At 45.3% G+C, this 27,581-nt stretch overlaps 1 protein-coding gene across 2 annotated transcripts in view; it reads left to right on the top strand.

The window, feature by feature from the left end:
* Positions 1-27,581, top strand: part of cdh13 (cadherin 13, H-cadherin (heart)) — a 1,126,050-nt gene that overhangs the window by 592,330 nt on the left and 506,139 nt on the right. For both annotated transcript variants that reach the window (XM_038806328.1, XM_038806329.1), the window contains one exon: positions 586-730. In XM_038806328.1, the coding sequence (XP_038662256.1) occupies positions 586-730 (145 nt within the window). The remainder of the gene's footprint in view (positions 1-585; positions 731-27,581) is intronic.

The raw sequence follows: 27,581 nt of genomic DNA, 5'->3' as shown, positions 1-27,581 counted from the left end.
TGTGTGATGGGTAGAATCTTCTTCAGAGGGCCAGTGCAGATTTGATGGGCCAAATGGCCTCCTTCTGCACTGTAAAGATTCTGTGATTAAGTAATAGCTTTCAAAAGAGAATTGGATATATATTAGTAAAGGAAAATAAGGGAAGTTCCATGGGGAAAGAGTGGGTGGGTGGTTAACTCATTCAAATAACAGTCAAATAGCAGGAAGGCCAAATGGTCTCCTTTTGCTGGAAGAGTCTTATTCACTTTATCTTCTCTTCAATTCAATAGCCCTTTATTACCAAGGCTGATGTGAACATCGACGCAATCTGAAAGTAGGTCTTCCTACCATTTCCGCTCGGTATTTTCTCAGCATATTTTTGCAGTCAATTGCAAATAGTCAAGTGGGATCTAAATGTGAATTGATTTTCTGTGAACTAAGAAACATTAAGATTGTTACTTATTTCTGGTGGAATTCCTCTGGGACTAACTTGTTAACCCAGCCCAGGGATTGTTGAAAACAAAATTGCTGATGTGCAAGATTATTAGCGCATGCCTCTGTCACTGTAATAATTCAACTCACTCAATCCATCTCTACCTCAAATAGCTGCAAGTTGAAACTACTGACTCCGCTGGGAAGCTGCTTGAAGGACCGGCCACCCTGTTTATCACTATTATCGATCAGAATGATAACAAACCTCTCTTCAGAGAAGGACCATACGAGGGTCATGTTCTGGAATCATCCCCAACTGGTGAGTCAGATTTATAGATAGAAACTGTTTTTCACAGGGAATGCATAAGATGTCTCAATTTGTCGATGGATGGCATACTCATTGTGAGTCTATAAGTATTATTTCAGCTTCAAAGTGTTCTCCTTCCAGATTCTCAGTATGGGTTTTATTTGTAGAACGCTTTGTGAAATGAATTAATTTTGTGTGGCTTTAATTTTCTGATTTTAAGAATACTGGCAGAATTGTAATTCTGTTGCTTACTACCAAGCTGCCTTGTTATAATTTTGCCAAATTATCTTTTGCTATTGAGGACAAGCTGGCAAACTGCTTTGGGCAGGTCTCTAATAACTGGGTTTGGTACGTTTCGGCGTGGCCAGTTCGGCGTAGCCGATTCGACGGAGGAATTTTTCGACGGAGGGACGTTTCGGCGTCAAATTAGTTATAGTCGCAAAATGTTTGTGCAGCCCATTTCTTGTATCTTTTCCTTCCAGCCGCCTCAGATATCGTGTTTGTGCACCAAACCGGGTCTCTTAAAGAAAGGCACCAACATTAAACTCTTAAAGAAAGCTGGTGTTACTGAAAGTATTGAAGCAGCTGCCCAGTGATCTACACTGCTGTCTGACTTAACACATTGTGTAAAGTCACAATATCTTCAGTAACACCGGCACCACAATATCTTCAGTAACAACTGTCAGTTGTGTCAATTTCAGCGGCCGGCTCACTTTGATCCGGAGAGGGAAGCTGCTCTCTCACTGAAGCAATCAGCGGCCGCTGAAATTGACACTGCCGGCTGCGCTCTCCCTCCAATCAGAAACATTTAAACTTAAAAGTTGAATTGGAGAGAGAGAGCAGCCGGCAGTGTCAATTTCAGCGGCCGCTGATTGCTTCAGTGAGAGACCTCTCCCCCCGCCCCCAGTAGACTCTCAATGGGAAGCGCTAGCATAGATTTTTAAATAAATTTAAAACCCCCATCGTGGATATCCGCGGCTCGGATGCAACGCGGGTAGCTGTCTTGGACCCCAACACCCGCGTTATAAAGGGGGACTACTGTATAACTAATTTGACGTCCCTCATCGGCCACGCCGAAACGTCCCATTCCAATCGGCTACGCCGAACTGGCCCCGCCGAATCGGCCACGCCGAAACGTCCCATTCCAATCGGCTACGCCGAACTGGCCCCGCCGAATCGGCCACGCCGAAACGTCCCATTCCAATCGGCTACGCCGAACTGGCCCCGCCGAATCGGCCACGCCGAACTGGCCACGCCGAAACGTCCCATCCCCCTAATAACTAGTCATGCTGCTTGACCAGGGACTCGGCTGGAAAAGTTCCACCTGTTGCCTCTGTGCCATCCACTTGTACGACCATTCTTCTGATAACCTCCTTCTGCTCTGGGGACAGCCATCTCATCTCTGTTTAATAACTCCGGGCAGTAATACAGAGATCAACACCTCAGCAACAGGGAAGATGAGACCTTGTATGTTAAGCATCCCAGGATGGAGTAGACTTTGTTGAGATACTGGTTAACTCCGTACAGATTCTGGATAGTACAGGGAGAACAGTGGAGGGAAGAATAATACATTGTGCTGCCTTTACCTGCCTGCATATCTCAGTGCATTGTCCATTTACCAGTCAATGCTACCATTATTTTAAATTGGCAGTTTTATTCTGTTCTGTTTTGGTTATTTGCATATAATGTGCTTATCACGATGTTGTGTGAATCCAGATTGTGGAAGTTAATTGTCTGCAGAGGTCTAGCTGCCTGTCTGTATCTGCAAATGCTGGTTCCATTTCTCTATTGCTGAACATAATGGGTGAGATTTTAACTCATTGAAAACCCAGCCACTTATTCAGTTTGAAAATCAGACCCAGTACTTACTAACTGTTGCTAACACTAGTGGTAAATTGCCAAGATATTCACATGAAACACTTCTGTCTCTTATTGTATTATGCCTGTTCTGTTATTCTAGTCTCTTCTAAAAATACATCTAGGAATACCACATAATTATTATTATCATTATTATTATCAACAATAGTGGCCGGATTTTTCCCTCTGTTTGCATCGGACGGGTTTGGCGACGAGAGCAGAAATTACTGTGAGAAAGCTGAAGTCACGTTTTTCGTCAACGTAAATGCATGACAGGATTGTCCCCCACCCCCCTATCAGTGACGGGGCATGTTTCCCAATATTCAATGTTGGGAGCATAAGATAAACATATTAGCACATAGTTATCAGGCCCCTATGCCTGATGGCAGAATGGTGTGAAACCTGACAGGTATCCAAGGCGTACACCTGGCCAGCAGACCTCCAAGGGGAGCTCAGGTGAATGTAGCGCTGAGGGGGGTGAGGGTCATGCCTGGGCACTGCCCCTAGCACTTTCTGGACACTGCCCGGGCATGGAAGGGGACAGTGAGATGGCAGGAGGAGCAGTGGGGGCGTGTGGGGTGGTGGTCCAGGATGGGGCAGCTTTAAAAATGTTGGCCTGATCCTCGAGTCACTGAGTTGCTAGCGAGGAGTGCAAATCAGAGTCCACCCCATCAGTTGTACATCGTGGGACCCGCCCTATTACATTTTTTCTTCGTAATCTGTGACTCTGCCGTTCTGTTTGGGGCTTCAACACTCCTTTCCCGCCAGCCGGTCCGGCCTTTGCCAATTTCTGGGAAAATCTCACCCATGTGTTTTAGGCTAATATTCCCTTCGGCCGTTTCCCCAGATGATCTCATTCTTTGGTCAGCGTGCAAACAGAAGTCGATAGTCGACAAAATCCAGATGAAACAAGAAGTGTTAAAGGCTTGGTTACATTTGTCTGCTTAATTTCTAAAGCTATTCTTCCGGTGATATTCTACCTTGCAGCATATTGTTGCCTTTCAAATTCTGAACAGAGGTCAATACAGCCATGGCTGGATAAAGAGGAAGGATACTGTTTGCTGCACACTTGGCTGCATCAAATAAAATTACAAATAGCATCCAAGCACCAACCGCCCACCATTTCTTCTGCTTTGTGCCCCATGTTATGATGAAAAATGATTGAATGTGCAGCCCTAGAAAACTGATTTGAATTGTGAGCAATTGCTGATGCAGGAATGTAACTAAATTTTTTTTATGTGGACTGGTAGATTTCCCCTGACGTTGGGGCTGATGGTTTGAAGCGTGGAATTCAACAGCTTGGTATATCTTGCTCGCATGGAGCTGACTTTCTTTGCTATCTTTATCATCAACGTCTTGTGGTGGTGGTCTCTGTTTTTTATTTGGCAACTTTATTCATCTGCCATAGGCACGTTGATCACGGGCCTTCAGAGGGTTGGACTTCGAGAGGAAGTCGAAGTGAATTTGATGGAGCAGCTTGTGGAGTTACCATTAGCAACAGACTGAATTTACAAAGGGCCATTAATGTGGGAAATGTCCTGTTCAGACAAACATTGACATCAAACGTAGGAAAGGGGTAATAGGAGGTGGTGACTGAAAGCCAAATCAAAGAGATAGGCTTTAAGGAGAGTAATCTTATTGAATAAACAATGGAATGAAAATCAAGTCGGATCTTTAAAAAGTTACCAGCCTGGGCGGCACAGTGGTGCAGTGGTTAGCACTGCTGCCTCATGCCGCCGAAGACCCGGTTTCGATCCCGGGCCCGGGTCACTGTCCATGTGGTGTTTGCACATTCTCCCCGTGTCTCCATGGGTCTCACCCCACAACCCAAAAGATGTGCAGGGTAGGTTGATTGGCCACGCTGAATTGCCCCTTAATTGTAAAAATTAAAAAACAAGGCCAGCCTGCCCTGCCATCTAACCAACATATTATAAAACAGGAAATGCTGGATAAACTGAACAGGTCCGGCAGCATCTGTGGTGAGAGAAACAGAGGTTATCAGAACTGAAGAAGTGTCATACGGACTTGGAATGTTAACTCTTGGGCACGGTACCGTCTGCACCGCCCCTCCACTCGGGCGAACTGGGGCACAGCGCAGCCGGTAGATGCCGATAGATCCCTCTTCCGGGATCTACCCACTTATCGTGCCTCGCAAGACCTAACAGGATCTCGCAGGATGTCGCAATCTGATTACCTCCCACTCTGGGTGGGATCAGTATTTGGAAAATCTGCATATTAAAGTGAGACAGCTATTCCCATGCTAACATGCAGTTGCCTGATCTACCGTGGCCCTGGGATCTAGCCCCTTACGCCTTGGAGACGTCAGGCAAGCGGCGAATAGTACAGGTCCCCATGAACGGGGACCAGACAGAATGGCTTTGGGTGGGCTGGAGGGTGGGGAGGAGGGGAGGGGAGTCTCCCAGGGATGAAAGGTCCCCAGGCGATTGCCCTCTGGGCAGGGTGGGACCCTGATACTGCTGTTGTCACCTGGGCACCTTGGCATTGTGATCTTGGCACCTTGGCACTGCTGCATCTGCACTGCCAAAGTGCCCAGTTGGCACATTCAGTTGGTGGGGGCACTGCCAGGGTGTCAGACTGGCAATGCTAAGGTGCCAGGCTAATGTTTTTCCTGTGCTTGGGGTCGGACCCCGGAGTGCCGTACCCATGTGAGGTGAGGTGCGGCGGGGCGGGGGTCTGATATATGAGTTGCAGCTTGGGGGGGGTACCAGGGGCCGTGTCAGGTGGGGGGGGGGGGGGGGGGGGGGGGGTGTCAAGCGGTGCTCCACGGTACAGAAATGGGGACTAAGTGTGGCTTTGTTGAGTCGTTCCCCGATGAGGCCCTGATTTACAATAAAGTCCTGTTACATAGCTGCGAGTGCCAAGAAACACCCGCCTAAACGTGCGTGACACGGGACTCTGTTGCTATTCGGTTAGATCAGACCCTTTGTTTCTTTCTCCACAGATACAGTCAGGCCTGCTGAGTTTGTCCAGCATTTTCTGTTTTATTTCAGTTTTCCAGTATCCACGGTATTTTGCTTTTATCTGTCAGATTATTGCCTGGGTGGTGAGGATGAAAATTTACCCCATTGAGTACTGGCTGGCTACTTGACAGCTGATTATGGGCCTTTTATCACCTGGCATCTGCAATTTTTCACTACATGATCAAAGTGTGACTCTTAACAGATTTATTTTATTTTCTAAACCTGCTGGGGGTGGGGTGGGGTTGAGGTTAATTGCAGGACTCTGACAACCAACACACGAATATTGTCTAACTCTTGAGGGAAGGTGGATTAAGTCATTCTGATCCAAAAAGCTCAATTCTGCCCTGGGAGATCCACTTCGCCATTGTGTCACTAAAAGAGTCTCCAATCTGAGTAAAGGGGATTATCAAAGCATTTACAGTTAAAATATTTATTTTTGGTACTTCACAGAAGAATGTAATGTTTTCATTACATTTCGTCCTTCAATCTGCCCTTTGTCAAAGAACAAAGAACAATACAGCACAGGAACAGGTCCTTCGGCCCTCCAAGTCTGTACTGGCCATGATACCAACCTTTGCCAAAACCCTCAGCACTTCCTTGTGACGTATCCCTCTGTACACATCCTATCCATGTTTGTCAATATACCTTCTGAACATTATTAATGTATCTGCTTCCACAACCTCCCTTGGCAACACATTCCAGGCACTCACCACCCTCTGCGTAAAAAGCCTGCCTCGCACATCTCCTCAAAACTTTGCCCGAAGGACCTTAAAGCTATGCTCCCTGGTGGCTGACCTCTCCACCCTGGGAAAGAATGCCTGTCTATCCACTCTACCCATGCCCCTCATAATCTTGTAGACCTCTACCAGGTCATCCCTCAACCTCCTACTTTGTAATGAAAACAGTCCGAGGGTATTCAGCCTCTCCACATAGCTAACATCCTCCAGACCAGGCAACATCCTGGTAAACCTCCTCTGCACCCTCTCCAAAGCCTCCACATCCTTCTGGTAGTGTGGCGACCAGAATTGTGCGTAATATTCCAAGTGCTGCCTTACCAAGGTTCTATACAACTGTAGCATGACTTGCCAGTTCTTATACTCAATGCCCCATCCAATGAAGGCAAGCATTTTGTATGCTTTCTTGACTACCCTGTCCACTTGTGTCGCCACCTTCAAATATCTGAGGACCTGCACGCCCAGATATCTCTGAATTTCTATATTCCAAAGAGTTTTGCCATTTATGGTATATTTCCCCTCACATTAGACCTACCAAAATGCATTAGCTCACATTTGTCCGGATTAAACTCCATTTGCCATTTCTCTGCCCAAGTCTCCAACCTATGTCTGTCCTGCTGTATCTTCTGACGATCCTCAACACCATCTGCCACTCCACTAACCTTGACTTGATTTGATTTATTATTGTCACATGTATTAGTATACAGTAAAAAGTATTGCTTCTTGTATGCTGTACAAACAATGCATACCATACATAGGGAAGGAAGGAGAGACTGCAGAATATAATGTTACAGTTTTGGAAGATGTAGGGAAGAGATCAACTTTATACGAGGTAGGTCCATTCAAAAGTCTGATGGCAGTAGGGAAGAGGCTGTTCTTGAGTCGGTTGGTACGTGACCTCAAATTTTGGTATCTTTTTCCTAATGGAAGAAGGTGGAAGAGAGTATGTCCGGAGTGTGTGGGGTCCTTACTTTTCTGGCTGTATTTCTGAGGCAGCAGGAATTATAGCTAGAGTCAATGGATGGGAGGTTGATTCGCGTGATGGACTGGGCTATATTCACGACCTTTTGTAGTTTCCTACGGTCTTGGGTAGAGCAGGCTCCATACCAAGCTGTGATAGAACCAGAAATAATGCTTTCTGTGGTGCATCTGTAGAAGTTGGTGAGGGTCGTAGCTGACATGCCAAATTTCCTTAGTCTTAGAACATAGAACATAGAACGATACAGCGCAGTACAGGCCCTTCGGCCCTCGATGTTGCACCGACATGGAAAAAATCTAAAGGCCATCTAACCTACACTATGCCCTTATCATCCATATGCTTATCCAATAAATTTTTAAATGCCCTCAATGTTGGCGAGTTCACTACTGTTGCAGGTAGGGCATTCCACGGCCTCACCACTCTTTGCGTAAAAAACCCACCTCTGACCTCTGTCCTATATCTATTACCCCTCAATTTAAGGCTATGTCCCCTCGTGCTAGCCACCTCCATCCGCGGGAGAAGGCTCTCGCTGTCCACCCTATCTAACCCTCTGATCATTTTGTATGCCTCTATTAAGTCACCTCTTAACCTTCTTCTCTCTAACGAAAACAATCTCAAGTCCATCAGCCTTTCCTCATAAGATTTTCCCGCCATTCCAGGCAACATCCTGGTAAATCTCCTCTGCACCCGTTCCAAAGCTTCCACGTCCTTCCTATAATGAGGCGACCAGAACTGTACGCAATACTCCAAATGCGGCCGTACTAGAGTTTTGTACAACTGCAACATGACCTCATGGCTCCGGAACTCAATCCCTCTACCAATAAAGGCCAACACACCATAGGCCTTCTTCACAACCCTATCAACCTGGGTGGCAACTTTCAGGGATCTATGTACATGGACACCGAGATCCCTCTGCTCATCCACACTACCAAGAATTTTACCATTAGCCAAATATTCCGCATTTCTGTTATTCTTTCCAAAGTGAATCACCTCACACTTCTCCACATTAAACTCCATTTGCCACCTCTCAGTCCAGCTCTGCAGCTTATCTATGTCCCTCTGTAACCTGCAACATCCTTCCGCACTGTCTACAACTCCACCGACTTTAGTGTCGTCTGCAAATTTACTCACCCATCCTTCTGCGCCCTCCTCTAGGTCATTTATAAAAATGACAAACAGCAACGGCCCCAGAACAGATCCTTGTGGTACGCCACTCGTAACTGAACTCCATTCTGAACATTTCCCATCAACTACCACTCTCTGTCTTCTTTCAACTAGCCAATTTCTGATCCACATCTCTAAATCACCCTCAATCCCCAGCCTCCGTATTTTCTGCAATAGCCGACCGTGGGGAACCTTATCAAACGCTTTACTGAAATCCATATACACCACATCAACTGCTCTACCCTCGTCCACCTGTTCAGTCACCTTCTCAAAGAACTCGATAAGGTTTGTGAGGCATGACCTACCCTTCACAAAACCATGCTGACTGTCCCTAATCATATTATTCCTATCTAGATGATTATAAATCGTATCTTTTATAATCCTCTCCAAGACTTTACCCACCACAGACGTTAGGCTCACCGGCCTATAGTTACCGGGGTTATCTCTACTCCCCTTCTTGAACAAAGGGACCACATTTGCTATCCTCCAGTCCTCTGGCACTATTCCTGTAGCCAATGATGACCTAAAATCAAAGCCAAAGGCTCAGCAATCTCTTCCCTGGCTTCCCAGAGAATCCTAGGATAAATCCCATCCGGCCCCGGGGACTTATCTATTTTCACCTTGTCCAGAATTGCCAACACTTCTTCCCTACGCACCTCAATGCCATCTATTCTAATAGCCTGGGTCTCAGCATTCTCCTCCACAATATTATCTTTTTCTTGAGTGAATACTGACGAAAAGTATTCATTTAGTATCTCGCTTATCTCCTCAGCCTCCACACACAACTTCCCACCACTGTCCTTGACTGGCCCTACTCTTACCCTAGTCATTCTTTTATTCCTGACATACCTATAGAAAGCTTTTGGGTTTTCCTTGATCCTACCTGCCAAAGACTTCTCATGTCCCCTCCTTGCTCGTCTCAGCTCTCTCTTTAGATCCTTCCTCGCTTCCTTGTAAATATCAAGCGCCCCAACTGAAACTTCATGCCTCATCTTCACATAGGCCTCCTTCTTCCTCTTAACAAGAGATTCCACTTCTTTGGTAAACCACGGTTCCCTCGCTCGACCCCTTCCTCCCTGCCTGACTGGTACGTACTTATCAAGAACATGCAATAGCTGTTCCTTGAACAAGCTCCACATATCCAGTGTGCCCAACCCTTGCAGCCTACTTCTCCAACCAACACATCCTAAGTCATGTCTAATGGCATCATAATTGCCCTTCCCCCAGCTATAACTCTTGCCCTGCGGGGTATACTTATCCCTTTCCATCACTAACGTAAAGGTCACCGAATTGTGGTCACTGTTTCCAAAGTGCTCACCTACCTCCAGATCTAACACCTGGCCTGGTTCATTACCCACTACTTCTGAGAAAGTAGAGTCGTTGGTGGGCTTTAACTATAGTGTCGGCATGGGGGGACCAGGACAGGCTGTTGGTGATCTGTACACCGAAGAACTTGAAGCTCTCAACCCTTTCTACTTTGTTCCCATTGATGTAGACAAGGGCATGTTCTCCACGATGCTTCCTGAAGTCGATGACAATCTCCTTCGTTTTGTTGACATTGAGGGAGAGATTATTGTCATCGCACCAGTTCACAAGATTCTCTATCTCATTCCTATACTCTGTCTCGTCGTTGTTTGAAATGTGACCCACTACGGTGATGTCATCAGCAAATTTGAAAATCGAGTTGGAGGGGAATTTGGCCACACGGTCATAGGTGTGTAAGGAATATAGTAGGGGGCTGAAGACACAGCCTTGTGGGGCACCGGTGTTGAGGATGATCGTGGAGGAGGTGTTGTTGCCTATCTTTACTGATTGTGGCCTGTGGGTTAGAAAGTTCAGGATCCAGTCGCAGAGGGAGGAGTCGAGGCCAAGGCCACGGAGTTTGGAGATGAGTTTCGTAGGAATGATGGTGTTGAACGCTGAGCTGTAGTCGATAAATTGGACTCTGACATAGGTGTCTCTGTTATCTAGATGTTCCAGGGTAGAGTGCAGGGCCATGGAGATGGTGTCTGCTGTGGACCTGTTGCAGCGCTAGGCAAACTGGTAGTGGATCAAGGCAATCCGGGAGGCTGGAGTTGATTCGTGCCATGACTAACCTTTCGAAGCACTTCATGATGATGGATGTCAGAGCCACTGGACGATAGTCATTAAGGCACGCTGCTTGACTTTTGTTTGGTACAGGGATGATGGTCATCTTCTTGAAGCAGATAGGGACGTCAGATTGTTGTAAAGAGAGGTTGAAGATGTCTGCGCATACCCCTGCCAGCTGATATGCGCAAGACCTGAGTGCTCGTCCAGATACCCCATCCGGGCCAGTGGCTTTCCGTGGGTTGACCTTCGAGAAGGCTGCTCTGACGTCTGCAATGGTGATCTCAGATACAAGTTCATCCGAGGCTTCTGGGGTGGAGGACTCACTCTCGGTGACCTCTTGCTCAAAGAGTGCATAGAATGCGTTGAGCTCATCAGGGAAGGGTGCATTGGAGCAGACGATTTTACATGCCTTCATCTTGTAGCCCATTATGTCTTGCAGACCTTGCCATAGCCGGCGGGGATCCATGTGGCTAGCCTGGGACTCGAGCTTGGTCCGGTACTGTCTTTTAGCATCTTTGATGGATTTCTTTAGATCATATCTGGCTTTCTTGTAGAGGTCAGGGTCGCCTGACTTGAATGCCTCAGACCTAGACTTCAGCAAGCAGTGGATATCCCTGTTCATCCAGGGTTTCCGGTTGGGGAAACACGCGGATTTGCTTCTTTGGCACAGTCTTCTACACACTTACTAATGAAGTCAGTTACTGTAGTGGCGTACTCGTTCAGGCTGGTCGCAGAGTTTTTAAAGACTGACCAGTCCACTGACTCTAAGCAGTCCCGTAGGAGATTATCCGATTCCTCAGACCAACAATGCACCACTTTCGTTGACAGATTCTCCCGCTTCAGTTTTTGCTTATAAGCTGGGATCAGATTTACCAAAGTGTGGGCGGGCGATAGAGTGGTAGGCATGTTTGATATTTGTGTAGCAGTGGTCCAGGATGTTTGGGCCTCTGGTGGAACAGGTGACGTGTTGGTGGTAATTTGGTAGCATGCTCTTGAGCTTGGCCTGATTGAAGTCCCCAGCTACACTGAACAAGGCCTCGGGATGTTTTGTTTCAAGGCTATTTGCGGTGGTGAATATTTCGTCCGTGCGATTTTCACATTCACATGGGGTGGGATGTAAACTGCCGTCAGGATAACGGAGCTGAACTCCCGCGGAAGGTAGAAGGGGCATTTTAGCGTCAGGTATTCTAGGTCCGGGGAGCAGAAACTCGTCAGTGTTGCTACATCTAGGCACCAGGAGTTGTTGATTAGGACGCAGACCCCACCTCCCCTTGCCTTGCCTGAGGCCGCCATACGGTCAGTTCGGTGGATTGAGAAGCCCTCTGGTTGTAGGGCACAGTCCGATGAAGCAGGAGTGAGCCATGTCTCCGTGAAACAGAGCACACAGCAGTCCCTTAGTTCTCTTTGAACAGTGAGTCTGGCTTTAAGTTTTCTAGAGATTGGACATTAGCTAGGAGTAAGCTAGGCAGAGGGGCTTTGGGGCCACGTTGTTTCACTCTCACCTGCAGGCCTGCACGTTCTCCACGCTTCCTCGAGTGACGGCTTCTTTTCGAGCCTGGGTGAGCGTATGCAGTGTTAAGGGAATAGTTGTGTCCAATGAGTTTATTCACTCTGGTCGGTGTGTGGATGGAGGATTTGTTGCCTTGCTTGCGGTTCCTGCGTCGGTAGGTGGGTCTGCGCGGTCGAGCGTTCCGGGTCGCTGTTGGGCTGTGGTTTGTATTCACAGGTCGGTGGATGTCCAGACCACGCTCCGGCGTGGATGGGGTGAAGGCCGGTACATGTATGATGTCTCTGGGATCGCGGAACCTTGGTGTCGTCTGCGAATTTACTAATCAGACTGGCTACATTTTCCTCTCTTCCTGTCTTCAAACAACGTATCATTCAATAATCTACTTGTGATATATCAGGACGTGTAGCTACTGGCATATAAGTGACAGTGGTTTAGAATTTAATTGATTAAATTGGGTGAATTCTCTATTCAGGTTTTTACTATTTCTAGATCTGATGTAGCCGCTCGACCCCTTTACAAAATCTAATTTTGTTTTGTGGGTATACTTAGAGATTGGGCTATTCTTTGAATAGACAATGTTGTTTGAGAGTTTAATTGAAGCTCAGCACAACTAGAAAGTGCCTTGGAAAGTTCCATTACGTTAAAAGTGCATAAATAAAAGTTGTTGTTTTGTGAAATGGTGGGATGTAATAGGCTTGGTTATGATATTCAATATTGGCAGTTTGGCAATTGGACTCATAGACACCCCTAAAAAATACTGATTCATTTTAGATGTCAGGAAACATTTCATTCAGCAGATTATCGTTGCACAGAAAAATTACCAGTGAATAAGTATGTGTATGTTACTGTCTATTGTGAATGTTGACAGATTCCTGACCAAGTGAAACGTTGGATGTGTTGGAGACTTGTAGTTTAATTGCGTTCCTTTAATTATGCATTGTTAGAAATTAATTAATTTCTTTATGGGCTCAGGAGAAATTTGAGGTTTTTCTTTCTAAAAGTTGGCCACAGTAATTTCTTTCCCAGGAATTAACTTTGTTTCTATTGGAAAGGGTTGTTCACAACACTGTCTTGATGGCATTGTCTGGATCTTTTAATGGCTTAATAGTCTCACCTTGCCCATCTTTTCATGGTTGCATGAAATTGCAGTTGGGTGAGTTAGATTACTCAAGGATTGAACATTTCACGTCTTGAATTTTCTTAAGTCCGTGAACTATTTTATAAAACCTCAAATAGCTTCTTCCAAAATAACTGAGGACTTTTTACAAAACTTATTGAGGATTTACTGAAATGGTTGATTATTTTAGGTTTATTCTTAACATCTAGCGCATAAAATATGAACAACCGGAAAAAGGGGATAGAAAAAGGAACTCACTTTGAAGTTTCCCCAAAGGGTGACTTGGTGAATATATTGGCCAATATGCTGCTAAGCCTTAAAACCAGAAGATCCTGGACAAAGGCAGAAAATATAGATGTCAATAAGCACCTGGGGAGAGAAAATGCTTTGAGGCAGGAGGCTCCTTCATCACTGGGAGATATTTGGTCTGCTGGCAAAGGTAATAACCAAGTGAACTATTCTCTGTGGAGAGTGTCAGTGTTCACTGCTCATTACTGTTGTGACTGTACCCACCTGGGCAGGTAATAGGCTGGATTCTCCAAAAATGGGGCATAAAAACGCTGGCATTTTACGCCAGACTTTGCTGAAAACAAAAAGCAATTCACTTACCTTCAGGGGGCTGGCAGGGACCCAGAGTAATTCACGCAGATTTGGCTATGGATACGGGCCCCTGCACATCCGGTTCTGAGTCCGCACATGCACACGGCGGCAGCTTCCAGCGGCCGCGCCGAGCGGCATGGTGGACTTGGACCGCGGACCAGGACCAAGAAACAAGGTCCCACCTATCTGCCCTGCGCCGCTTCATCTGACCCGCCCGATCGCTGCCCCGGCTGCCCATAAACGCCCCTGCCCCGGTGCTTGATCCCCCCGCCCCCACCCACCAGGCGGCCACGGACTGAGTCCGCAGCCGCCCCGCATGTGTCATGACTGGCCAGACGTGGTTAGAACCACGCCGTCGGGAGCTTGGCCAGTCGTGGCGTAAATCACGGGTGAGTGATTCTCTGGGGACTGGAGCCCGATCCGGGCGTAAAAGTAAATTCTCTGCCCCCGCGCCAAATGCGATTTCGGCGCGGGGCTGCGGAGAACCCAGCCCAATATCTCGTACATGAATCACTTGTTGCAGCTTCTGTGTGGCTCCTGTAGCTACGGTGTTGATCTGGTTTTCCAGCAACTTCTAAAATATTGATAGCGACAGACCTGACAGTAGTTTTCGCATTGAAAGTTGAGGGGAGACAATTGAGCTTCCTCATGTTTGAGATGAGCGCATACGGCAATAATATAGATGAAGGGGAGTCTTGGGAGGTGATGATCCATACATGATTCAGATGACCCTTCCTACATCATCCTTCCAGACCAATAAAGGTCTAAATTTAACTTCCACTGTTGTTGTCAACTTCGGTTACGGAACAGGCGTCCTTGCTCAGTGCCAGTTAGAGCTTCTGGATGGTCCAAAAGATGACCACAGACATAACGATCCCCCCCCCAGGGATTATGGGTTATGGTCCTGAGGACCTCCAAAAGTAGATGAAACATAAGCAAACACAACCGGTAACGCCTTAAAATCTATTCACCCATGAAGCCCAAGTGCATCCAGGGTGTTTACTTAAACATTTTACAAGTGCTGAGGTGGAAAGAGGTTGCGGAATTTGCTGTTCCTGGCCGAGGATGACTTTAGTGGCTATTCTCAGGCTGCCTGAGGCCTGATGGCTCTGGCATGCTGAGGGACTCCTCCACCTCCTCTGTCATCAGGGTAAATTGAGGCGCTGCTGTCAGCTGGGAGAGGGGCTGAGGAGCCACTGTCCACAGCAGGAGCATCCTGAGCTGAGCCCCAGATTTGGAAGGCAGCCACTCCTCTTCATTCACAAGGCACACTTGTACCTCTCTATAATCTGAGATGGAAGAGAAGCTGGGGAAGATTCCAATGTCCTCTTCCACTCTCGCCTTGCTGTAGCTGCAGAGAACTCATGGACAAAGAATTGGAGTGTAATTCTGTGCAAACCTCTGGTTTCCACTGATTTTTCCTGTCGGATGTGTCTCTCCAGGAGAGTCACCAATTGCAACAAGATATCAGGGAGGCTCCCTTGGGATGAGGGCCTCGGCAGCCTGGGGGAGAACATGCAGGGACCCATCACAGAACTGTGGGACCACCTACCTTCTGCCATTCCATTGGTCATAAGAACTAGGAGCAGGAGTAGGCCATCTGGCCCCTCGAGCCTGCTCCGCCATTCAATGAGATCATGGCTGATCTTTTGTGGACTCAGCTCCACTTTCCGGCCCGAACACCATAACCCTTAATCCCTTTATTCTTCAAAAAACTATCTATCTTTACCTTAAAAACATGTAATGAAGGAGCCTCAACTGCTTCACTGGGCAAGGAATTCCATAGATTCACAACCCTTTGGGTGAAGAAGTTCCTCCTAAACTCAGTCCTAAATCTACTTCCCCTTATTTTGAGGCTATGTCCCCTAGTTCTGCTTTCACCCGCCAGTGGAAACAACCTGCCCGCATCTATCCTATCTATTCCCTTCATAATTTTAAATGTTTCTATAAGATCCCCCCTCATCCTTCTAAATTCCAACGAGTACAGTCCCAGTCTACTCAACCTCTCCTCATAATCCAACCCCTTCAGCTCTGGGATTAACCTAGTGAATCTCCTCTGCACACCCTCCAGTGCCAGTATGTCCTTTCTCAAGTAAGGAGACCAAAACTGAACACAATACTCAAGGTGTGGCCTCACTAACACCTTATACACTTGCAACATAACCTCCCTAGTCTTAAACTCCATCCCTCTAACAATGAAGGACAAAATTCCATTTGCCTTCTTAATCACCTGTTGCACCTGTAAACCAACCTTCTGTGACTCATGCACTAGCACACCCAAATGTCATGACAATGCCTGCCTTGTTGACCTCTTGGCCTTCTTTCACTAACAGGGATGGATGTCTTGAAGGGATTATTTGATGCAGGTGGGAGGCTTGAAGCAGTCTTCTGATGTTGACGGCCCTTAAATCTGGCGCTAGCACACTATTCATGTCAGCTGGCTTGCGGCTGTGTCTCAGTCCCCAGCTCTAGCCATTAAGTGGTTCCTCCCTCCTCTTAACAAGGCAACCACTCCCCGCCACTATTGACCATTAATTAGCCAGCAAGCTGACGAATTTGGTGAGACCTCGGATTGGACTGGGAGTACCAACACCACCTGCTTCTGGTCCTGCCCCTTCCTTGTACATTCGTACACAAGTCTAACCTGGATTTGGGCTCAGGCTCTGACTCATCTTGTGTTACTGCTCATTGTTAAATAATTTGCTAAACCTCTCTGTAGATTGATTGCTGAAGTGAGATACTGGCGGGGAGGCTGCCATCATTCTCAGCAAGAATCAACATTTTCAAGAGGGGAGAGATTTTCCCCCTAGTTTCTGATTTATTACACATTGCTTTTTGTATTGAGCCTGTGATTCTCAAATAGACATTTTAAAATCCAGGGTCAATCTTTAAAAGCAGGCCAAAGAATTTGTTAGTGCTTATACTTTGGAAATTCCAGTAAAGTAAATTTGCTTTTCTGGCAACTCAGATATCCGTCAATTAAAGAAAGATTTATGTGCATTGGTGTTCAAAGAACTCGTTGATGTTATCAGCTTAGCTGTCTAAGGAGAATCCTGATTAATGGAGGTCATATCGTATCTGTACACTTGTTGGGACTGAAACCTGCCATTGCAATTATTGCCATTCATTTGGGGGGGGGGGGGGGGGGGGGGTAGGGATGGGTAAATCGGCGAATAAATAATGTAAAGCATTCAGGAAATTAAATCTCATCTGCGCTGTGAGAGCGGAAATGAAAAATGAAAAACTGGAAAGGGATTTCTGCAACAAACGCAGAAAGAAATGGTTACAGCCTCTGATTAATCAGCAATGGGTTTTCACCGGTGAATGGGAAAGAAAGGGGAACGACTGCAGTAAATGGGGCATTTTTCCATTTGGTCTTTTTTAATGATAATTAGTTACTTATGGCCTTGGCTTTATTATTCCACAGAATAATCTGAGTAATGCCGAAAGTAGCGCTTTTAAAATGCCTTCACACAATATGGTAAATTGCAGTGCAGCATTTAGAGAACAAAATACAAGGTGAATTGCATAATTAAAAGCATTAAGTTCCCCTTTCAATTGATCAAACGTATTTTACATTCCTGATAGCAGTGCTAAAGATGTGGTGTAATTGGATACACTAAATCCCTTTATTCAGTGTCCTCTTTAAGAGCAGTTGTGTATTGCCTCCAGATAAAACGAACAAGTTAGAACAGGTGACAAACTTATAAGTAAACTAATTAATGCCAGTTAATGTGAAGAAAATTGAATATTTCCTGAGTGCTATCTGAGTACATGCACATGAAAATGTGTTGCCGACTATTAAATCACAAGTAAAAAATTAAAACCGGTCGAATACCCCTTACCCAATACTCCTTCCTAACTGTGCCCACTCTCTACACACATGCAAACAACACAGCAAGGAAAGGGTGGTGGAAAGGGAAAGAAAATATTCATAAATATGAAAGGACAAGGATCTTTGATGAACTGGGATGACTTCCAGTCAATGTCTTTCTGAAGCTCAGCCTTTCGTTTTGGTGGTACGTCCTTCTAGGCTTGAGATAATTATCTCTGGCAAGGTTGTCTAACTTCTCTGCAGACTCAGCACCATTTCAGATTCACAGCAAAGGACGTGCCAGGCACCCGCTGCTTTCAGAATAATAGAGTAGTTCTTTCACTTCAGCACGCAGGGGCTGTTTAGCACAGGGCTAAATCGCTGGCTTTGAAAGCAGACCAAGGCAGGCCAGCAGCAGGGTTCGATACACGTAACAGCCTCCCCGAACAGGCGCCGGAATGTGGCGACTATGGGCTTTTCACAATAACTTAATTTGAAGCCTACTTGTGACAATAAGCGATTTTGATTTGAGGAGAGAGAGAAAGAGTTCCTTTCTCTTCCAAGGTCTAAAAACCTCTTTAATGTTCTCTCAGAAAGGATCACGCAGGAACCAATCACTGACTGTTGTCAGGCAGAACATTGTCCCTGGCCAACTCACCACTTGCCAGTTAACCAATCGAACCAAGTCCCTCGACGCCGAAGAGTCCGGCCTCTCCTCTCCAAATAGAAAATCTGGGAACACAGTGGCCTGGAAAGCAAACTGTTTCAACTTCGTCTTCTGCTTAAAGGCACACCCCGATTATGGGTCCATGGACCAGAATAATAATAAATATGAAATAATTGAGAACAAAGGAAATAATAGAAAGGACTCTTACAACTGGCTTGAGCTAAATTCAACTTTGTGTCCTGCAAGCATCAAACAGGCATCCTGATGGAAGTCAGCTGTCAGGGCCTGCCATGTTCTGATGGGCTCTAATGGCAAGGTCCTGGGAATTGTACGGGATAGGTTGATGCTGGCAGCAGATGTTTTTACGAAAATTGTATGGCTTTCTTTTGAGTAGCCTGCAGTGTTTAGTGCTGTTAGTTAAGCTATTCAAAACCAATCAGAACTTATCAGATGTAACACCATGCATGCTCTCCCCATTTGTAGCTGGATTTTGCATTTGGTTTAGCACAGGGCTAAATCACTGGCTTTTAAAGCAGACCAAGGCAGGCCAGCAGCATGGTTCAATTCCCATACCAGCCTCCCCGAACATACGCTGGAATGTGGCGACTAGGGGCTTTTCACAGTAACTTCCTTTGAAGCCTACTTGTGACAATAAGCGATTTTCATTTTGTTTCATTTCATTAAGCTAATCAATGTTTAATCAATGTTTTTTGCTAAAAACTAATTAGCGGTCCATGACTCTATTCCTCCACCATTCGCAAAAAAAAGTAAAAATTACAGTCTTTTGAGTCAGGGTTCATTCTGGGATCTTCCTGTCCAGTTATAATATCAACTTCCAATTGGTAAACAGAATAACATGAATGCAAAATCCTGAACATGCAACCATTTAATGTAACTCAATTCACAAAATCTGCCTACAAGCAGTGATACCCTTTGAAGTTCTTAAATGAAAAAATTGAATTATTTTCTGGTTACATCAGCAACAAAGTTAGCAATGCTGCTTTAACCACTGCAAAAATCCAAGGCGTATATCCAGCATGGGTTTAACAAAGCAAAGCTTGTCCAAGTCCAGTAGAAATGTCGAACGCAATTTCTCCTACTGGTACTAATTATCCTTGACTTCTGCATTCATAACATTGCTGTAAATTTTCAGTTACTGCACAACATTAAATCCTTAACTGCTTATTTCTTTTTGCAGTTAAAAACAGATGGACATACTGCCCTTCCCCTTCACTTTCTATTCTCAACCTCGCCTTCCTCCTGCCAGGGTATGATATAAACTCTTACAATGATTGTCAAAGGACTATTTGATCAAAAGAAGAATCGGGGGTGGGATTCTCCGACCCCCGGCGGCTCGGAGAATTGCCGGGGGGTGGTGTGAATCCCGCCCCGCCAACCTGACGCCGGCTGCCGAATTCTCTGGCGCTGGGGTTTTGGCGGGGGCGGAATTGTGCCATGCCGGTTGGCGGTGCTGGCAGCACCCCCCCCAGCGATTCTCTGCCCCGCGATGGGCCGAATGGCCGCCCTTTTTCGGCCGGTCCCGTCGGCGTAAATCAAACCAGATCCGTACCTGCGGGACCTGGTTCTGCGGGCGGCCTGCAGAGTCCTCGGGGGGGGGGGGGGGGGGGGGGGAGGGGGGGGGGGGAGGGGGGGGGGGTGCCGGGGGATCTGGCCCCAGGGGTGCCCCAATGGTAGCCTGGCCTGCGATCTGGGCCCACTGATCTGCGGGCGGGTCTGTGCTGTGGGGGCACTATTTCCCTCTGCGCCGGCTGCTGTCAACCTCCGCCATGGCCGGTGCGGAGAAGAACCGCCCTGCGCATGCGTGTCGCCGAGCCCTTCCGTGCTGGCTGGCGCGACGCCGACCCCACCGCCGCCGGCCTAGCCCCTGAAGGTGCGGCGGATTCCGCACCTTCCAGGCGGCCCGATGTTGGAGTGATCCATGCCACTTCTCAGCACCGGTACGGCCCGCCCCGCCGGGTAGAGCAGAATCTCACCCCTGAACTCAATCCTATCCTCACGCAACATTCAGACACAGCATTTTCTCAGCAACGAGAATTACGCACAGGTATTGGATTAACACAGATTACAAAATACATCTTAATCTACAGTAGTCTCATTAACACCAAGTCCCTTTCAAGCACCCACAAGATGATTGTGGGAAAATGCAATATCCACTCTGAACCCCAAGTGAATGTTTGTTGGTGTTCCTTCAGAATCCCCCCAGGTGATTGTTACATGAGAGTTTCCAAACTCAATTCCCAAAATCTTCTCTCAAAAGTATGCTTTCCTGTAGTGGATTGCATTCTGAAATCCAAGTGACACTTTTAAACAAAGCTTCTGTACCACTTATAACAGCAAATCCAGTCCAGGATTTTATACCAACCCCTTTAGGATTTCTTTGTCTTGAAGGCTTTTACACAAACTCTAAGGTCCAGCCACCAATTTCCACAATTATTTCAAGTAAATTCTCCCAAACTATAGTGATTTCTCACAAACCTTAGCACTACTGCTGATGTCTTTCTGGCCTCTCACAATCCAATGCCTTTCCAACTCTCTGTGACTTTCCTGAACAGTAATATGTTCTGGTTCAGTTTACTCCGTTGTGTTAACTCCAGACTTCTTGGGAAATTCTCTTCATTTCTAAAGTTTCCTTAACTAGTTGGACTTTAGATTTCCGGCATCTGTTTTTTTAACTATTAGTCCGTGATATGGCTTGTATTTCAGCAAGGCTGAGAGAGATGTTCCCTCTCTGGCCTTCTAAACTAACTGCTTCAAGAAGAGCTGTGAGAGCTGCCTTCTTTCTCATTACATAGCTCCAACTGCAATCAAATTAGCTAAATTCAAATGTGAAAGCTTCTCCACATTACCGTGCCCCAGTTGCTAAGCAACCGCCACAGGCTTATGTCTTTTATTTATTCTTCATGCCATAGCCCTCTCTAAACACAATATCACTGCTGTTGGAATTGAAACTAACCCTGCAAATACAAAAACATTTGTCCATGATGAATCTAACTATAGATTTTACCGTTCCAGGCACAGAAACATTAAATTAAATCCACATAAAACAATACATCATCTCAAATGTTTACTTGTACTGTTACGACATTGTGTGCACAGTCAATTCCCGGTCCGCTTGACCCGGAGTCACAACACGTTTGAAATAAACTTTTATTTTAAATACCCGAGGTCTTCAGTTGCCCAATAACTACAGTCACCAGGTTTCTAAATTTAAACACAATTAACATTTTATTATTAACAATAACTATAATTAAATCTGCAACAAATACAACTGGTTAACTACTTACTAATCTTTCTTACTCGCCCTTTTAACTCGCCCTACTGTCTAAACACACATACAGAAAAACAAATACAGAGGGGTGTAAAATAATGATGAAAGTAAAAGGATAAGAGTCTTTGTTTCAGATGGACGACTTCTAGTTAGATTCTTCTCCAGTCTCGGCTTTCAGGTGAATGCTATCTATTATTCCAGCTTTAAATGGTTTTTGCCGTAGTTCACAGATATATCTGGCAGTCAGCATTCAAAAGAGAGACAGATTCTTCTTTCAGGAGCTAGAAGCTTCTGCTTCAGATAGTACATAGAACATACAGTGCACAAGGAGGCCATTCGGCCCATCGGGTCTGCACCTATCCATTTAAGCCATTCACTTCCACCCTATTCCCGTAACCCAATAACCCCTTCTAACCTTTTTGGACATTAAGGGCAATTTAGCATGGCCAATCCACCTAACCTGCACGTCTTTGGACTGTGGGAGGAAACCGGAGCGCCCGGAGGAAACCCATGCAGACACGGAGAGAATGTGCAGACTCCGCACAGACAGTGACCCAGTGGGGAATCGAACCTGGGACTCTGGCGCTGAGGCTGCAGAGCAGAGAGAGAGAGCTGATTCCACCTTGAGGGTCCAGTGGCTTCTCCTGGGTTCTCTCTGAAAAACTCCATCTGACAGGAACCAATCACTGTCAGCTGCCAGGCAGTCCTGGACAATCTATTGGCCACCAGCTAACCAATCAAAACAAACCCCTCCAATCTCTTGGGTGCCATAAAGTCTGGATTCTTCTGCCTGGAATACAAAACTTTATAACACAGTGTACTATTTTGACATTTTGAGTTTCTTACTTCCTCTGCTCAATCTGAATGTATGTCTCCATTCACAATCCATGGAAGACAAAAGAAATAGGAACTAAGGGAGTCAACAGGAAGGATCCTTACAGTTCAAATATATATCTCTTAAAGTGACATTGGTAACATTTTGGGATATGCTAACATTTCTGTTCTGGAAGCGAGAAAGCAGCTTGTGTTTTGCATTTTAATTTAAGTCGCATGATGCTGTGAGTCTAAAAATTCTCTCAAATCCATCTGTTTCCTTACTTTTTGCTTGCATTATAAAGCTTTCAAAACCGTTTGGAGTGTCAATTTTGCAGTTACTTGATTTGTTATTGTTATTGGTTGAATAACTAATACTGCGGAGCATTCAACACATAGCCAAATTCCTTCTATTTCAAGAGTTGAATCAGAGGGGATCTGAGAGTTCATGGGGGCAGAAGGTCATTTTTGTTTAAGGCCCAACTGATACTTTATTCAAACCGGTCCATAAGGCACTAGCAACACCCTTATGTATTGCTTTACAATGTAAATCAGGGCTTTATGCTGGTTGTAAGAATTTGTTACAAAATTCAAGTACAAATGGACAGAAGGTGCACCAGCCAAGTTCCATCTAGTTGTCCCAAGCAACCTAAATATTGGTCATTGTTGAAGGTTGTTGGATACCATTAGGTAATCCTCCTGAAGTCTTTGAAGTATTAAGTTGGTTAACTGTATACATTTATTAACTACAAGTACTATGTACATATATACAGTGAAGGTGTCAAGTTCGGAGCTGTCTCCAAACCTGCTTGTGCTTACCACTCCATCCAACATTAGGCTTTCCTCCAGATGTGGGTCATGTGTTCTCTTACATCACTGTGTGGGAGGTACTGCACTCGGTCCATGTTAACTCTATATGTGCCAGGCTTTTATAGTTCATCTTCGCCAAGTCTTTATCCAATGTATTTCAAGTTATTCTAGTTTACCCCATATATTTACATTGTTATTCCCATCCCATCTCCCCACTTCAAGTCTGTGAGTTCATAAGTTCAGGTGTTCTGGGTGCCTTATGACCTTTCCGTGTTTTGTTGACATGACCGTAGTAGGACTGGTAGACTCTATCGTTGCAAGCAAGCTTTGATTTGGAGGTTTGTTTGGCATCCGAATATAATTTCATCCTCCTCTCCATTCATGAATCAGCTTTTGGTCTTTGTGTTTAGATGTTTTGGCTTTGTAAAGTATCCAACTCTATTGCATTGAAAGCATTGGGCTGAAATTGCAAGACATTCATCATGCCTGTGGGAGTGATTTGCTCCATAGCGTGGCATGGTCAGTCTATTGTCATTTACAGTCTATACCTTCTCTTGGCTTGGGGTGTCCATGTTTCGGTGCTGTTTAACTAACTGAGCTGTGGGGTTTCCTTTGCATCATAGCTTACTTTCTCCTCTTAAAATGAACCTGTACCGTGCGTGGGGTTCAGACTACCTAACCATCTGGATAGCACTCTCAAAGGTTCGATCTTTCCTTGCAGCATGTCTGAGGGTACGTTGTCCACCCCTTTGAGGATTTATTTACTTGCTCCGTTAGAATAAACATCAAATGATTTTAGCACTTCAGCAGATAATGCATGAATTCCTCATCCAGCAATAATGTTGTCCACCAGCAGACCTACCGAATAAGGGCAGTGTATTAGCTTATCCAGCTTTTGATTTTTTTTATCCAGATCTGAAGCAACCGTGTATCTAAGAAATCTTTTTCTCACAAAGTCCCCAATCATGTGATTTACTTGGCCCTAGTCCAAATTGATCAGGAAGAATGGATTTCTGATCCATGGTTCAAACGTTTTTAAAGTGTAGGTTCAGCTTTAGGAAATTGCTGAAATTTGGCACCCCATTTTTCCTGCGCCTGCCAGTTTTGGCAGGTTTCCACTGTAATGGTTTTCATTCTTGGTCAAACAAAAAATTAAACAATGGCTGTTTGAACCAATTACTTGTAAAGCTCCATCCCAAAGCTTTGCTTTCGGAATGCCAAAGTATTGAATCCTGGCCTTTGTTGGTCTTTTAAAGCTGCTCTTTGGTTGACCCGTACCAGCCTCCCCGAACAGGCGCCGGAATGTGGCGACTATGGGCTTTTCACAGTAACTTCATTGAAGCCTACTCGTGACAATAAGCAATTTTCACGTTCATTTCATTATTCCTTAGCAATTATGCGTTTTTCCCTTTTTGGAGCGAGAACAGAAGCTACATGTTCAGGTGTCGATTCGGGAATCTGGTTTTCCCGATGGAGTTCTAAACAGCAATTTCTGACCACTGTGATATATAAAAGTTTTACAGGACTTGCTTTATCCTGGAATTGAAAAGCTTTCGGGCACTAATGCTGGGTCTGCTGGATGTGCACTCTGGGAATTGGACTTCCGAGGAGGCTTCCTTTGGAGTCTTCTGCTGCAGTGAGGAATTTCAAATTTCTACTTCCAGCTTCTAAGCCTTTTGTTGGTGCTTTTCCCTGGCGATTTACCTCTGTGTGTCTGATTCTCCAGCTTTTCTTTGGGACTAAATGCTCCTTTGAATTTTTCTTCACACTTGTCGGATTTTAGTTTTTTTCTCTGCAATTTTTGTGAGGTTTGGGTTTTTTCCATTTGCTGCCACTGTGTTGCAGGTTATTGGTTACCATTCAGTCAGTCTTAATGAAGTCTTTGTACTCTTAAGTAGGTTAACTGTATGTATTTAGTAATTACAAGAACTGTGTATGTGAACACAATAAAGGGATCAAGTTAGGAGTTGTCTCCAATCTTGCTTGGCACAACGCTAGACTCATCAGGTCAAGTGTTCTTTTACATCACTGTCTGGGAGGTACTGTACTCAGTCCAATGCTAACTCTATATGTGCCAGACTCTCATACTACAGACAAAAGCCGATTTTCTGCATTCCATCATGAAGGAATTGAAGGGCAACACGGTGACTCAGTGGGTTAGCCCTGCTGCCTTATGGCGCCGAGGTCCCAGGTTCAATCCCGGCTCTGGGACAGTGTCCGTGTGGAGTTTTCACATTCTCCACGTGTTCGCATGGGTTTCGCTCCCACAACCCAAAGATGTGCAGGCTAGGTGGATTGGCCATGCTAAATTGCCCCTTAATTGGAAAAAATGAATTGGGTACTCAACATTTTTTTTAAAACGAAGGAATTGAAAATGTTTCTGGATGGGGCAAAGATCACCCCAAAAGGAGGTAAGTAATGAAGAAAGGGGACCCTTCAATCTTCTGGGCTAGTTTTGATCGTCTGAAACAGTTGCAGCAGAATGCCCCAGATTCTTGCATACAACACCTTCGCATCCTGCCACCCTGCCCCATTTGTTCTTTACTTTACTTCTCTCCAAAGGTTACATGGTGTGAGGAAGGGTTGCGGGGTAAGAGGATTATCTGTATTACTTGGCCTTCACCAATATGGGACTGGTTATAAGGACAATAATCTGTCTGTCATTTTCGTATGTCCATATGTTTCTTAATCCACACATCAATTACCCTTTGGATGACAACAATTCTAGTCGCCTTTTCCCCTTACTTCCCCTACTTGTTTGTAGCTTGTGGCTTATGTCCTCTGAACTCTTTGCCATAGGGAATCTATTTCCTTCAAAATTATTTAAGTAATGACCTCTCTTTCAAATAATTAAAGTCCAATAACCTTTCCGAATAATTTACAGGTCCCGATATTTATATAATTGAAAACTTTGTTATCAGCATTGGGAAGCTGATCTATTGACAGCCCACCACAAAGCATTTCATTTTAACTGTGTTTTTTTTAAACTTTTGACTTTTTCTTTTAATCAATCGTCCTATAACATTGCCGTTGCTCATTCTTATGTGCTGAAACACATGACCTTAAAGGATGACAAAGAGTCATTCATATATTAAGTTCTCAGGGAATGTCACTGAAATGAAAATAAATTAAGGATTTGATAAGAAGGCAACAGGGGGAGTTAGCTTATTAAAAAAGGGAACAGGTTTACTCTGCTTTTCACTCCTCCCTTATCTTCCTCTGTTGAATTGTTAGACATTAGGACATTATCAAGATATTATCAGACTGCCTTAATTATTCTACAAGTAACAAAGCATAATAAGAATTGAAAAGCATTTCAATGAAACAACATGTTCAGACATAAATCTTCAAACCTTTGTGGGGCAACTCATTTCGAGTTAAATGACCTTCACTACTCAACCATATTAAGCTCACTGTGAATGCTCAAGGTATTTCCTGTCAAAACATAAAAGTGACGACATAACAACATCGAGTCAGAATACAGGAGGGAGGTAGAGATGTAGTGGAGTGTTGTAACAACATCAATCTATCCCTCAATGTTAGCAAAACCATAGAGCTGGTCATTGACTTCAGAAAGCAAAGTACTGCACACACCCCTGTCAGCATCAACGGGGCTGGGCTGGAGATGGTTGACAGCTTCAAATTCCTAGGTGTGCACATCACCAAAAATCTGTCCAGGTCCACCCATGTCAACGCAAGCACCAAGAAAACACAACAGCGCCTATACTTCCTCAGGAAACTAAGGAAATTTGGCATGTCCACACTGACTCTTACCAACTTTTACAGATGCACCATAGAAAGCATGCTATCTGGCTGCATCACAGCCTGGTATGGCAACTGCTCAGCCCAAGACCGCAAGAAACTCCAGAGAATCATGAACATCGCCCACACAAACCCACCTCCCATCCATCGACTCTATCTACACCTCCCGCTGCCTTGGGAAAGCGGGCAGCATAATCAAGGACCCCTCCCACCCGGCTTACTCACTCTTCCAACATCTTCCATCGGGGAGGAGATACAAAAGTCTGAGAACACGCACGAAGACATTCAAAAACAACTTATTTCTTGCTGTTACCAGACTCCTAAATGACCCTCTTATGGACTGATCTGATTAATACTAATCAGATGGGTGGGCAGCATGGTGGCGCAATGGGTTGGCCCTGTGCCTCACGGCACCGAGGTCCCAGGTTCGATCCGGGCTCTGGGTCACTGTCCGGGTTGAGTTTGCACATTCTCCCCGTGTTTGCATGGGTTTTGCCACCACAACCCAAAAATGTGTAGAGTAGGTGGATTGGCCAGGCTAAATTGCCCTTTAATTGAACAAAATTAATTGGGTGCTCTAAATTTATTTTTAAAAATACTACACTCTGGTATGTTTCACTTGATGCCGGTGTCTATGTATTTACATTGTGTACCTTGTGTTGCCCTATTGTATTT

This window comes from Scyliorhinus canicula, chromosome 9 (genome assembly GCF_902713615.1).
Source record: "Scyliorhinus canicula chromosome 9, sScyCan1.1, whole genome shotgun sequence".
Classification (NCBI taxonomy): domain Eukaryota; kingdom Metazoa; phylum Chordata; class Chondrichthyes; order Carcharhiniformes; family Scyliorhinidae; genus Scyliorhinus; species Scyliorhinus canicula.
Note: the sequence above shows the minus strand (reverse complement) of the source record. Positions and strands in the feature narration are given on the sequence as shown.